A 14,395-nucleotide genomic window follows, 5' to 3' on the forward strand; every position below is an offset into this window, starting at 1 on the left:
AACACTTTGGCTGAATAAATAGGGAAGCATAGTATTTAAGCTATCTTGCGGCAGTGTAGGACTGGGGTTTGAGTGATCTTGTTTTTTGTCCCAGCTGTGACACTGGCCTTCTGTGTGAACTTGTACAACTCACTTAACCTCTGCATTATTATCATTATTATAATCATTATTATTACATTTGTTAAAGACTTATTATGTGTCAAGCACTATTATTCTACACACTGGGATAGATACAAACTTATCATGTTGGACACAAAAACCTTGTGGGCTGAGGGTAGGGGGAATACAAAATGCAGTGGGTTGAAGAGGAGAGTAGAACAACAGCAATAATATGGACTTCTGGGAAAGGGATGAACTCACTGGGCAAGGAACATATCTACCAAAACTGTTATAATGTACTCTTCCAGGAGCTTAATATAGTCTTCTACACAAAGTAAGTGCTCAACAAATATGGTTGTTTAATTGATTGTTGGTGGTGTTGAAGAAGAAAATTACACGATTAATGATATAACTGAGGCTCTCTGAGAAAATAATATCTCCTTTTCCTTTTTTTTCCATCAGTCTGTCAATCACATGGCAAAAATCCCTAATTTTAAGTGACAATCAATCTGACATTGGCAAGGATTGCTTCAAGTGGGTAAAGGCATATTTTGGAAGCTCCAAATTGTAGTTCTTTTTCAGAGTGCATACCAAGAGTTCTCCTATCAGGGTATTCAGCAGTTTGCCTGGATGCATTTTAAGCTTCTACAACATCTCACCTCCAACCCATAATGTCTCTTCTTCTCCCCACAGTGGTTCCAAAGAGGGCATTGATGCCCCTACTATATGCAACGGAAGAATACGTTTCCTAGACCCTAAGTGTGCTCCATGATACAACCACGTAGGATTCCTTGGCAATGTGGTTGTAGCAGAATGGTCGTATTTGGGAGTTTGTTGTTCAGTAGACTTATATGTAAGCATTTGGGTACCATTCTAGAAACATACCCAATATGATAGCTGGGATGGGATGGATTTGGGAGTGGGATAGGAAAGCTTTAAGGAGACAGAGAATATAGGAAGAGAAGAGAGTGAGGGGAGGAGAGATCGGGGAGGAAATTCATAGTAATATTTGTGCTGGTTGTAAAGTGCTTTCTGTATGCCACACACTGTACTAAGCTCTGGAGTGTATAAAAGATAATCAAGCTGGACACAGTTCCTGTCCCACAGGGCTCACAATCTAAGTAGCAGGGATAATAGGAGTTGGATCTCTATTTTACAGATGAGGAAGCTGAGGCACTGCACAGTTAAGTGACTTGTCCAAGGTCACACAGCTGGTAAGTGTCGAAGTCAGGATTAGACCCCCCAGGCCCTTGCTCTTTCTGCTAAGCCACACTGCTTTGCAGCAATGGGGTAAATCGATAGGGTCAGTGCTTCAAATGCTAGTGCAGGACACCAGATAGCCTCATCCATTGCACAGGGGACTCCTGTGGCGTGGTCATAAGCTGGGTCATGCCCATAGAGGGGAATCATTCTGCATAAACCTCTCCTGGCAATGCTAGATTTGGCAAGCCCTTCCCAAAAGGTGTGGTTAAACATTTTTTCGATAATAAGAACGCTAGCTTGATGATGGAGGTTTTCCACATGAAGAAGAACAATGTCAGAAAGAAGGTCTAAGGGCAGGAAATCATTAGAGGAGAGGTTGTATACAAAATCAATTCAGAAAGGATGTGGTGACGGGAGGGTAGAGAGAAAAGAGAACACTCTGCTGATGAATTCATTTAAGAAAAAGTCTTCCAGCCTGCAGAATGAGAAGCCCATTCTCTCTAAGGTTTGGTACCCATAATACCTGAAATAATCACAATAACTCTGGTATTTATTTAGCTCTCCCGAGCGCTTGGTATACAGTGCTCTGCACACAGTAAGTGCTCAGTAAGTATGATTGATCAATTGATTGCCAAGCACTATACCACAAGGTTGGGTAGATATAAGACAATCAGGTCAAACCCGGTTCCTGTTCCGCATGGGGCTCACAGTCTAAGTATCAATTAATCAATCAATCAATAAATGATACATACTGAGCACTAACTGTGTATAGAGCAGAGTACTCAGTGCTTGGGAGAGTACAGCAGTGTTGGCAGACATGTCCCCTACCCTCCCGGAGCTTGCAGTCTAGAGGGAGAGACAGATATTAAGACAAATTACCGAGATACACATAAGTGCTGTGAGGCTGAGGGTGGGGTGAATAGCAAATGCTTGAAGGGTACAAATTCAAAAACAAGAGAGAACTGGGATTGAAACCCTATCTTACCTGTGAGGAAATTGGGACACAGAAATGTGAAGTGACTTGTCCAAAATCACACAGAAGTCCAGGAATGGAATCCAGGTTTCCTGACTCCCAGTCCTGTGCTCTTTCCACTAGGCAACACCTCTTCTATTGAGCCCCTGCTCCTCTCAGTGCACGGGGATCATACAAGATCATACGACAGAACACAGAGTGATATGATCCTGTTCATCAGAAATGTGTTTCCGTGATATCCTCTAGATATTTACATGATACAGTCTGGATCTGTAAGGGCCCACAGCACAGAGCTAGTGTCTGGCCACACTCCTGGCACCAGCAGCTGCTGAGATCGTCACCTCGGTTCCTCAGGATTATAGGAGGGCCAGAAGTAGCCACAGGAAGGGCCAAGGTCAGAAAGAATGCAGCTGTGCAATGTTGCTGCTGAGCTCACTAGCTCTGGTCACCATCCTCTCTGAGTCCTCACTTCTTCATGGTTACACAGAATTCCCTCAGGCCCGGGACCCCTTGGGAGTCAACCGGTGGTGATGTTCTGGGACGACTGAGGTCATGCCAATCCTCTAGACCATCAGCTCATTATGGGCAGGGGATGTGGTTGCTAATTCTGTTATACTGTACTCTCCCAAATGCTTAATATAGTGTTCTGCACATAGTAAGCGCTCGATAAATACCCTTGTTTGATTCCTTTCTATTGCATTATTATTATCATTGTTCTTATCACTATTTTGATATTTACAAAATGCTTTCCATTGGCTAATTGATTGATTGATCCTACGTCCTCAGTTTAGTGCTCTGCACATTCTAAGTGTGCCAGTAAATACCATTAATTAATTGAGTGACTGATGCCAGCTTTCTGGATGTATCAGGAGTGAGTTAGAGGGAGGTTTTCTGTCTCCCACTCTTCAAGGACATCAAAAGGTCAGTGGGTAACCCCTTTAGAGACCATAGAATGCACAGAGCTAGATCCAGACAGGCTCACTCCCCTATCAGAAAATGGAGGATTGTGGAGGCTATCCATAACTAGTCTTCTAAAAAAGGGTCAAGAGGTAACCTCTACTGAAAGTAGATCATAAATAAAGGAAAGTGAGGCAGGAGATATTTTACACAAGGAAAGCAATTAAGGTGTGCTCTACCGGCTGTCGGGAGAAAAAAAATTGAGTAGGGAAAAAGTACAAAAAAATATTTTCAATAGGACCGTTATCCAGAAAAAGAAGAAAATAATTTTCAAGGTTTTCAAGGATCAGGGGTGCCTCCAAGTATATGTTCATCGGACCATTGATTAAGTGTAGGTAAAATGAAAGTTGGCTCCTGAAACCTTTCTAAAAAAAATAAAAAGCATGCTTTATTCACACCCTTGTGCCCAGAATGTATCATCCAGATTCCCTCAATCTTAAAAAAAAAAGTGCAGTATGTCTTTTTTGATTTACTTTGTACATTAAATGTTCACATTCCCAATAAATTCTCACCTGGAAATACTGACTACCTACTTGAAAACACGAATCAGTTGTATAAATTTTGGAAAATGCCATGCGTGTATTTTCAAACCAATGTTAGTGTTTATTATGTGATCAACATGAGAGTGCATGAAAAATTCTACCCCATTCCCCAAAAATCCCTTACAACAAAATGGATGAATCACTAATGAGTTAGAGATTGTTTGAAAAACAAAGACTGTTTCAGACCATTTTTCTGCCTTCTCAAAAAGGAGGCAGAAAAAAAAAAGGAAAACACACTTCAGTGTAAGTTCAAGGTAATTCATCAAGGGAAAGATAATCCAAACTCCAATTTATTATGATGGGCTGTAGGCTATCTTTCATTAATCAGGAGAGAGATCTTTGAGTCGCTGTCAAATATTCCTTCAAATTATTGGTACAAATTATCTGCAGAAAAAGTCAGCAAAAAGAGGGTATTCATCCAGAAGAATTTAGAAAAACACACAAAAAGCATTTGTTTTTTATATATAAAACCATTTTCTGCTCACACCCAAACTCATCTCATAGTAGTGTGTGTCAGGAAGATGAGGAAAGAGAGCCAAGCCCATTCTTTGGGAGTTTGCGTGCAGTTCCACGGGCTGACAGTCTTCTGAAGACACTATGACCAGCTCTGCTCTGAGCCACATTAGCCACCTGGCAGGTGCTACAGAGCCATGTGGCATGAGGGCTTTACTTATTTGTTATTATGATTATCATTGTTATCATTAGTGTCATTATTATCCTTAGTATATTTGAATACCTTCACTTTGTGTGCCGTGTGTTCTGCTATGAACTACGGTGGATTCAAGGTAATCGGAAAGGAAGTTCCCATCACACGGAGAGCATTTTTCAGGTGAGGAAGCCAAGGCCCACAGCAGGGCAGTGGCAGAGCCGGGACTAGAACTCTTCTGACTCTAGCTGGTGGGGGGCATTTAAGTGGCTGGAAGCCACTCCAGACTGTAAATCCCTTGTATCCAGGGAACATGTCAACCTATTTTGTTGTACGTATCAGTAAATCAATCATATTCAATAATAATTACCATGGTATTTGTAAAGCTCTTATTTTGTGCTGGGAACTGTACTATGTGCTGGGGTGGATACAAGCAAATCAGGTTGTGAGCCATGTCCCATGTGGGGCTCACAATCTGTATCCCCATTTTGCAGCAGAGGTAACTGAGGCCCAGAGAAGTGAAATGATTTGCCCAAGGCCACACAGCAGACAGGTGGCAAAGCTGAGATTAGAACCCATAACCTCTTGACTCCCACTTTTTTTTCAATAGTAAGCGCTTAACAAATACCATTAAAAAAAAAGGGCTTAGTAGAGTGTTCTCCACACAGTAAGTCACTCAGTAAATCCCAGGGATTGATCTGTTGGAAGCCCAGTCTCCCCACTGTAGGAATCCAAAGAACCGACAGCTTTGTGACCGCTTCCAAACCACTGGGGAGGTGAACAGAGGCCTTTCTATTCCCACGACTTCTGGAACATTCCCAGGGGAGTGTGGGATATTAAGGGAAGAGGGGAAAGCTCTTCCTAAGCTTTCCTGGTGGAAGCAGGGGGCAAGAAGGATCAGACTGTGAGCCCACTGTTGGGTAGGGACTGTCTCTATACGTTACCAATTTGTACTACCCAAGTGCTTAGTACAGTGCTCTGCACATAGTAAGCGCTCAATAAATACGATTGATGATGATGATGATGATTTCACTTTAGGGTTTTTCTCTGAGACTTCAAGGATCCGGGGCATCAGTCTATCAACCAATCATATTTATTGAGTGCTTGCTGCATGCAGAACACCTTATTAAGCACTTGGGAGAGTACAGTACATCAGAGTTGTTACACACATTCCCTTCCCACAGTGAGCTTCCAGTCTAGAGGGTGAGACAGACATTAATGTAAAATGAATAAATTACAGATATATACATAAGTGCTGTGGGGCAGAGGGAGGGGTGAATGAAGGGAGCAAATCAGGGTGATGCAGAAGGGAGTAGAAGAGGAAATGAGGTGAGGGTTTAACCTCTGTATTCAGTATTTTGTAGCCTTTATGACATTCAAAAGTTTAGAAATGAAGAGTTTTCAACTCATGTTTTCCTCCTCTGAAAGTTTTCTGACCCATAAAACCCAGTGAATGACCTTTTAAAGCCTTGCCAGAAATGCTGTTTCATGTAATGTCAATTCAGAAGCTGATCCAACCCCACCTGAAGTAATCTTCAGGAGCAAGCTCATGAAACTTGACAATCTGCAGAGTTAACTTGTGTGCTAGCATTCCTCACACTGCCCCCCAGATTGACCATTTGCTGAGGAAGGAAGAGATAAAAGGGAAGGGCGGGGTCCCTTCACTATCAAAATATGTAATAAATCCAAGTTTCTGATTCTCCTGTGTCTGCTAAATGCTCTTTGCTCTTCAAAATCTCCCTCGAAGGACTGCAGGAGGATGTGGGCCTCTTTGAAGTGCATTTCTGTCTGCTTGACTAGGAGCTGAAATCTTTCTTGGTAATAAATAACTTTGGGATTGTCAGCCAAGGCCCTAGGAGTTCTCAATGTTCATTGGGCTATTAGGGAGAATTCCCAACTTCAGAAAGTCAGATCCTCCAGCTCAATGGGTAGAAGTCAAACTGAGGTGAACCAATGAGTCACCCCAAGAAGTAGGGGTGGCTTGAATGGGAAATTAAGCTTTGTATTTTTGCCCCCTTCTAAAACAATATAATTTCCATTATTCCCTCGACAGACGGAGTGTGGACAGTGGGTTCTAATCCCGGCTCTGCCATTTGTATGCTGTGTGACTTTGGATGAGTCATTTAACTTCTCTGTGCCTCAATTACCTCATCTGTAAAATGAGGATTAATAGTGTGAGCCCCAAGTGGGATGGGGACTCTGTCCAACCTGATTACCTTGTATCTACCTCAGCACTTAGAATGGTGCATAACACATAGTAAGCACTTAACAAATATAATAATAATTATTATTATCATTGTTATTATCACCTGTAGTCCTCAGGCTAGGTGGAAGGGAACCAATGCACATAGAAACCTCTGTGAAAGAAATATGGGCCTGAAGAAGGGAGAGACCAGATAAATGAGACCTTTTTGTTGTTCAGGGCTCAAAGCAAATGCTTGGTTTGGGAAACAGTTGTCTCTCTCTCCAGGTGGCTAAGACCAGACCAGCAGTGTGGTGGCTAAAGTCCCAAGCAGGGAGTTGCCATTGAGAAGTGGCTCCAAATCACAGTGTAGCAGGTCAAAGGAATTCATGGGCTAGAGGCTCCAGAAGTAGACACTAGTAACATATTTTCCCCTCACTGTCCTACTAAGAGTGTTAACGAGTAAGCATGATCAGTGAATGAACGGCTACACAAATATGTAGCTGTCCTCTTTTTTTTGACAATGGTGCTTTTGTCAATAGAATGGTATTCCTGTAGACAAGTGTTGCTGAAATCCTACTGAGGGACCAACACTCCCTGCTGCTGCACTTGCTAAGCACTGGAATAAATACAAGGTAATCAGGTCAGACACAGTTCCTGTTGCACATGTGACCGTGGGCTAAAAAGCTGTGAAAGCTTGTGTTCTTGTTCCTATTTCACAGAGGAGGAAACCGAGACCCAGAGAAGATAAGTGGCTTGACCAAGATTCCCAGTAGAACTGAAAGTAGAACCTGGGATTCCTGGAAGAGAAAATGAGAGGATTTCAGTTTCCTATGGCAGTCTGTTAATTACAGCAATATAAATTCCTTGTAGAAAAGTATTTATGATTTTTCTTCACTGGGAAAGTTCACTCTATGAATCTTATTTTACACTTGGGGCAGTTTTGCTTAAACTAAAACCTGGCATTAAAAATAGTGTTTAGGTTGCTAGGTACAGACTTCATGTGCATATCTCTGGTGAAGAAGCGTCCACGGTTTTGAAACATTGAGCATGAAAGGATTTACAGAGAAAATTTAGCAGTGAGAAAGAGTGTCATCGAGACTGTGATATGCACCATCCGTCACAGATGAAGCTCAGAAAAACCTGAACCCATATTTAAGATCTGGGGGCATGTGGGATGGATTTAAATTTTGCACAAGCAGCTAAAAAAATAAGAAGTGATAATAACTGCACCCCAAAATGACATAAAAGAAGTAAAAAGCACGGCAGGGCAGTGATAGAAAAGCTCTCACAAGTTTTATGTGCACTTTTTGACTTGGAGTAGACAAGAATGAATGCCTTTCCTTCTAGTGCAGTACCGTTTCCTAAGTATAAATCAGAAACAGAGTAGGAAGCACTTAACTCTGTAGACTGACCTGCTTTCTCAAAACTTTTTTTCAGCAATGAAAGTCATTTCCAGTTCTCACTCTGTAGTAGGTCCTCTGCCTCCCAGCATTTTATTTTCACGCATCACCTGAGCTTATCCAGAAAGCATGAACAATGACATAACCCCTTCTCAGAACGGCAGTCTGGGCATAGCATAGCATTATATCTATTATGTACGCACCTGAGATTTTGAGACCATTGGTTTTTTGGTTGTTGGTGGGGTGTGTATGTGTGTATCTTAAGCCCTTATTTTGTGCCAGGCACTGTACTGAGAGCTGGGAATATAGATGGTAATCAGGTTGGACACAGTCCATGTCCCACATGAGACTCACAGTCATAATCCCCATTTCACAGGTGAGGTAACTGAGGCACAGAGAAGTTGAGTGACTTCCCCATGGTCACATAACATACATGGTGGAACTGGGAATAGAATCCAGGACCTTCTGAATCCCAGGCCAGTAGGGCCAGGTCACTAGGCCATGCCACATCTTGAAATTAGTTTCAAATAATTTTACTCTATTTTACTGTACTTTCCCAAGAGTACAGGGTTCTCTATTCGGTAAGAACTCAATAAATACCAATGATTGATGATAAATTCTGAAGTACTATGAGATTTTGAATACTTGGGTGCCTAGAGGGCATGGAGGAAGGATTGAAGTGGCAGTTGGGAGGGTATAAAATGGGGAGATTAGAGATAAATAAGAAAAGGACTTCCAGGAAAAGACAGTATTTCAAAAGGGCTTAGGGGAGGGGGTGATTTGTAGTCTGTTGGATACGGAGTTAAGGCTGGGTTCATGAAGGGGAAGGGCATGTGCAATCGCTTCCTGGCAAGGTTGTATCCACGTAGCATGTTACTACCACTGTAATTACAGCACTACCCATTTTCATTTTTTCAGCTCTGGGTAGTAATAGGTGAATTGTATTGTTCTTCATTTTGGAAAGTATAGCAGAAACACAGGCCATGTTCCTGACTCCCACGGATCTGCAAGGTCTCCTGGAGCCAATCCCCAAAAGTTTACCGTGTAACAGGAAGTGGCTTATGCCAAAGGTAGTGATGAGCTCGTTGTTGGGTAGGGACCGTCTCTATATGTTGCCAACTTGTACTTCCCAAGCGCGTAGTACAATGCTCTGCACACAGTAAGAGTTCAATAAATACGACAATGAATGAATGAATGGAATGAGATGGGCTAGGTGGGGAGGAATGATGGGACCTGGCTAAATGTTTAAATATTGTTTTTGCTGCCCTTCTAAAGACCACTAATCCATTACTAACTAGAAAAATGAGTTTAAAGGCTTAGCTTTCAGTTCCACTATGGGTTCAGTTTCTTAAATATTGCCTGACATAACAATGCAGGAGATTCAGTTAAAAATAGCCCTTTAATCCTCTCTCTCTCTCTCTGTCTCTCTCTCTCTCTCTGTGTCTCTCTCTCTGTATGTGTGTCTCTCTCTCCCCCCCTCTCTCTCATTCTTCGTCTTTGTCTCCTTTTCTCTGCCCACCTCCCTTTCTGAATCTCTTCACCCCTTCCATCGTCTCTGCCTCTATCCCCTCCCTCATCTCAACCTCTCTCTCTCTCTCTCTCACTCTCTCTCTCTCTCGCTCTCTCTCCCTCCCTCCCTCTTTTCCTTTCTGTCTCCCCATCCCTACCTTTTTTGTAAAGCTTCATTCGGACTTAGACAAGGGAGTGGGCAGTGTGAAGTACACTCTGTCAGGGGACGGAGCTGGCACGATTTTCACCATCGATGAGACCACGGGAGACATTCATGCCATCAGGAGCCTCGATCGAGAAGAGAAGCCTTTCTACACACTCCGGGCTCAGGCAGTGGACATAGATACCCGGAAACCCCTGGAGCCCGAATCGGAATTCATCATCAAAGTTCAGGACATTAACGATAACGAGCCAAAGTTCTTGGATGGACCTTACGTAGCCAGTGTCCCGGAAATGTCACCAGTGGGTAAGTAGGAATTTCAACATTCTCTTCGATTCTCTTTAGTTCTGTGCATTGTGGAATTTTGGCATATTAAAATGGCAGATTTTAATTTACAATTACGGATGTGAAAATTTGAGTGCAGAAAAAGCCGGGGAGGGAAGGCTAGGATTTGTCATTCTTCACATTTTGGTTTTGAGCCCTGTGACAGAAAAGTACTGGAAATATTCCCAGACACACATGCATCCACATGATAATATGTATATTTTTTGTTAGGTGCTGAATTTGGGCACTGCTTTAAGCTCTGGGGTAGACAAAAGGTAATCAGGTCAGACACAGTCTCTGTCCCTCAGATGAAAGTGTAAGTAGGAGGGAGAACAGATACTGAAACCCCATTTTTCAGATGAGAAAACTGAGGCACTGAAAAGTGAAGTGACTTGCTCAAGGTCACACAGCAGTCAAGAGCTGAGATTAGAACCCCAGGTCCTCTTACTCCCAAACCCGTGCTCTTTCCGTTAGGCTATGCTAATTCCCATCCTGTTACTGTTCTTTTATTTATGTTATTCTTTTGTATCTGTTATGTGTTGGGTACTCTATTAAACTCAGGAGCAGATAAAAGCCAATCAGATTGATTTCCCACCTGGGGCTAACAGTCTTAATTACTCATGGTTCTCAAAGAGTGGGGAGATGTGGGATGAAAGGCTTTTTTATGTTTTAAAAAACATGGCCTGGGCAACAGAGTGAAGGCAAAGGCAGAGCAACAACCTGTTACCAAACATGGGTCATCATTTGATTTCACCTTGCCAATACATAAGGCGTGCCAACCCCATCCCATCCCAATGTATCCCAATCCCATTCTCTTTCCCCCTGTGCCTTCAGGCCAGAGATTCCCCCAGGATGACTCAGACCTTCCATGACCTGCTGAATGAGGATGCCTCAGAAAAGGACCGGTTTCAGGATGCTGCTGGCTCTTTTGAGGGGCTGTGGGAACAAAACCAGCAACTAGGCACTTGGTCACTTCCTATCCCCCAGGTCTTTGGGCCCCAGCCCTTGGTTTAAGCCAAGATCGGGTTTCAGTGGTGCAGAACAAGCTGAATCCTAAACTGTGGTGACCTTCCAGGTTCAGGGGGACAAACTGCATTTCCAAATGGGTGGCATCAGTGTTCCATGTTCCCCGGAGGTGGGGAGCAGACATGGTCTTGCGGCACATAAGGTCTCCCTGCATCTTTCCACCCTTCACTCCACCCCAGCCCTGAAAAGGACCACTCTCGGTCACTGACCAAAACCTCACTTCTCCCCATCCCCAGCCATCCACGTTCCAGACCGATGCAACACCTCCAGGGCCGTAATTTAAAATTTGAGTGTGAACAATTGCCGAGTTTCCAACCGAAATTCCGCAGATGATTCCGGCTGCCCTTATAGTCAGAGAGTCTGTTTAATGATGGTTACACAGACCATCCTGAGGGCATAAGCAGGTTAGTGGCTGGAACATTTGTCACATAGATTTACCTCAAATATATTTGAAATCATATCGGTGACCTTATCATGCATTCAAAGATCATATTATTTCCGGGACCTGAGATGGAGTCTCAGCTGTTCGCCCAGTTTTACGATTCCGAGCTGCAGGCCTGGCGAATGCTCCATCCCGTTTTTTCATGGCTCTATGTTTTTTTTAGTTTTGTTTTGTTTTTCACAATTCAATGGAAATGTGTTTAGAAACTCTCTCGTTAGAAGCATGACTCCATCCTATTTACTGACATCGCTCTGAAGTCTATAAGCTGTTGTTTAAGAGCCAGTTTTTGTTTAATTTGTGGGAAGGGGAAATTATAATCATTCTGCAATCAGGTCAGTTGCAATGTGATGAATAATTCAGCTTTGTCTTCTTCATGAAGAATTCAAATGACTGAGTTTGGGGCTGAAAACAAGCAATGTTACAGCTGATCATCACTATCTACAACAACGACAAATATTTATCGAGCACCCACAGGGACCAAATGTTTCTACATAGGGCTGGATCCAATTTTCAGAAGCTAATTAAAAATAGATGCAACACAATTGTCACCTGAGATTGGTCGCCATAATGGCTGAAAAGAGTCTACATTTTATGTATCTATATAGCTCTCTCTCTCTCTCTCTCTCTCTCTCTCTCTCTCTCACTCTCTCTCTCCCCTCTTTATATATATATATATATATATATATATATATATATATTCTGGGCACATAATAAGAACGTAACAAATACTGTAGTTCTTACTATTCTTAGCAGTATTAAGAGCTGTAATGTGTATAGATAGATGCATAAACACTAAATTTCCTGGTTTTCATAATTTGGGATCATGGATTTTTCTTCAATGGAAAACTTATTTTTCACTCCTTCTACTTCTTAGAAATCCCACAAGGGATGACTGGATTATTTTTATGTTGGTGTATTTTTCATCTGTTGACTCTGAAGGCATAAATTCAAGCTTCTTCCTTCAATTGCTTGGCTTCCAATGAGAACAGATTTTATTCAAGTAAATACCCTGAAAACAATAGATGAGAATGATCTCTATTATGAATTATAGCAATCAGTAAATACCTGAGTTGACATATATTCTGAAAGGAAATACTGAGACAAAGTATTAGAGAGATTCTAAATCATCGATGTTCCTATTTGAGTTGACTGCACTTCACGTGATTTAAAAGAGAAGCAGTGTGAATTAGTGGAAATAGTGCAGATTTGGAATTCAGATGACCTGGGTTCTAATAGGGCTCCACCACTTGCCTGCTGTGTGGCCTAGGGCAAGTCACTTCACTTTTCTGTGCCTCATTTCCCCATCTCTAAAATGGGGATTCAATACCTGTTAACCCTCCCCCTAGCTTGTGAGCTTCATGTGGGAAAGGGACTGTGTCCAACTTGATTATCTTGTATTTACCCCAACATTCACCTTTCAGGGTCACACCCGGAGAGTTTCCAGAACTCTACCAGTCTTAACTATGGGAGGGAGAGTCAAGTAGAGACCTACCCATTCTATTCCTAGCTTGGGCAGTGGCTAGCGGTGGAAGACAATCTGCTACAAGTCAAAACTCACCCGTGCTGGGCAGCAGCGGCATGGGAGAGAGTTGAGGGCATTGACTCAGATTTACTGCGTGGAAGGAGACAATGGTAAACCACTTCTGTATTTTTACCAAGAAAACTCTATGGATACACTACCAGAACAATTGCAGATGGAAGTGGGGCATTCGGGGAGACATGTGTCGCTACAGGTCGGGCACAACTCGACAACATAAGACAACAACAACCCTAGCATTAAAACTGGGCTTGAAAAATAGTGATTAACAAACACCATTATTGATCATTATTATTATATGCCCATTTCTGAAACACAAACATTCATGTCTTTATTGAGAAGGAACAAGCTGGACTCACCAGCAGGGCTGTGAATTTGAATTTTTCACCAGAGTAAATGCACTTGAGACATTGCAACTCATAAAATGTATTGTTCAACTCAACCTGCCTGAAGCTAACCTCCCAGGAGCAACCCAGCCACCTGTTATCTAAGGTGTGAAAAAATGACCCTTGGAAATGTTCTTTGCTTTTAGTACCCAGAAAGGAGTCTCCAGGGAACTGACTCCTGCTCAGAAAGACAGCGGTACAAAGAACACCTCTGTCATGATCTGTGTATACTGAGCACTCTCTATTAGTTCAACTTCAACTTTGCATATTAAAATCGGGGTAGGAGTCCAGACCAGGTGTCTGCCAAATGTATGGGTATAATGGCTGTCACCCTTATTTGAAGAGGAGGCGCTTACTTTGTTCCAAGTACTGTACCAGTTAATCTACTGGTGAGCAGATTTGATGCCTATGTTCTGCCACCCCTTCGGTTTAAGTGTCTTCCCAAGGGAATATCCCAACCTGAACGCCAACTGGCAAAAAGACTCAATACATGTTGAATGAGTCTGTTATTTATAGCCTAAAGGTAGTCAGGTGCCCCACTTTCCCCATTTCTCCCCTTTGCCCTCTGTCCTCCTTTCAGGACCTCTTCCCTGTCTCAGTAGCCCATGACTTTGACATTATCTGTGACTCATCTCTCGCATTCAGCCCACATGTTCAATCTGTCATCAAATCCTGTCAGTGCTGCCTTCACAGCATCACTAAAATCCACCCTTTCCTCTCCATCCAAATTGCTATAATACTGATCCAGGCTCTTATCTTATCCCACCTTGATTACTGCATTGCCCTCATCGCTGAAGTCCCTGCCTCCCATCACTCCCCACTCCAGTCCACGCTTCATTCTGCAGCCCAGATCATATTTATAAAACAAACAAAAAACCCTTTCAGTCCGTATTTTCCCAATTCTTAAGAACCTTGAGGGATTAAGACTATATGAGGCCCAGGTGGGACAGGGACTTTGTCCAATCTAATTGGCTTGTACCTGCTCCAGCACTTAGTAGAGTAGCTG

At 42.7% G+C, this 14,395-nt stretch overlaps 1 protein-coding gene and 1 non-coding gene across 3 annotated transcripts in view; both read left to right on the plus strand.

The window, feature by feature from the left end:
- Positions 1 to 14,395, plus strand: part of CDH12 (cadherin 12) — a 497,253-nt gene that overhangs the window by 383,287 nt on the left and 99,571 nt on the right. For both annotated transcript variants that reach the window (XM_038770299.1, XM_038770300.1), the window contains one exon: positions 9,686 to 9,980. In XM_038770299.1, coding sequence (XP_038626227.1) covers positions 9,686 to 9,980 — 295 coding nt within the window. The remainder of the gene's footprint in view (positions 1 to 9,685; positions 9,981 to 14,395) is intronic.
- LOC119949013 lies at positions 12,878 to 13,014 on the plus strand. The gene has a single exon (XR_005457111.1). It is a non-coding gene; the product is annotated as a small nucleolar RNA SNORA7 (small nucleolar RNA).

Source organism: Tachyglossus aculeatus, chromosome X3 (genome assembly GCF_015852505.1).
Source record: "Tachyglossus aculeatus isolate mTacAcu1 chromosome X3, mTacAcu1.pri, whole genome shotgun sequence".
NCBI lineage: Eukaryota > Metazoa > Chordata > Mammalia > Monotremata > Tachyglossidae > Tachyglossus > Tachyglossus aculeatus.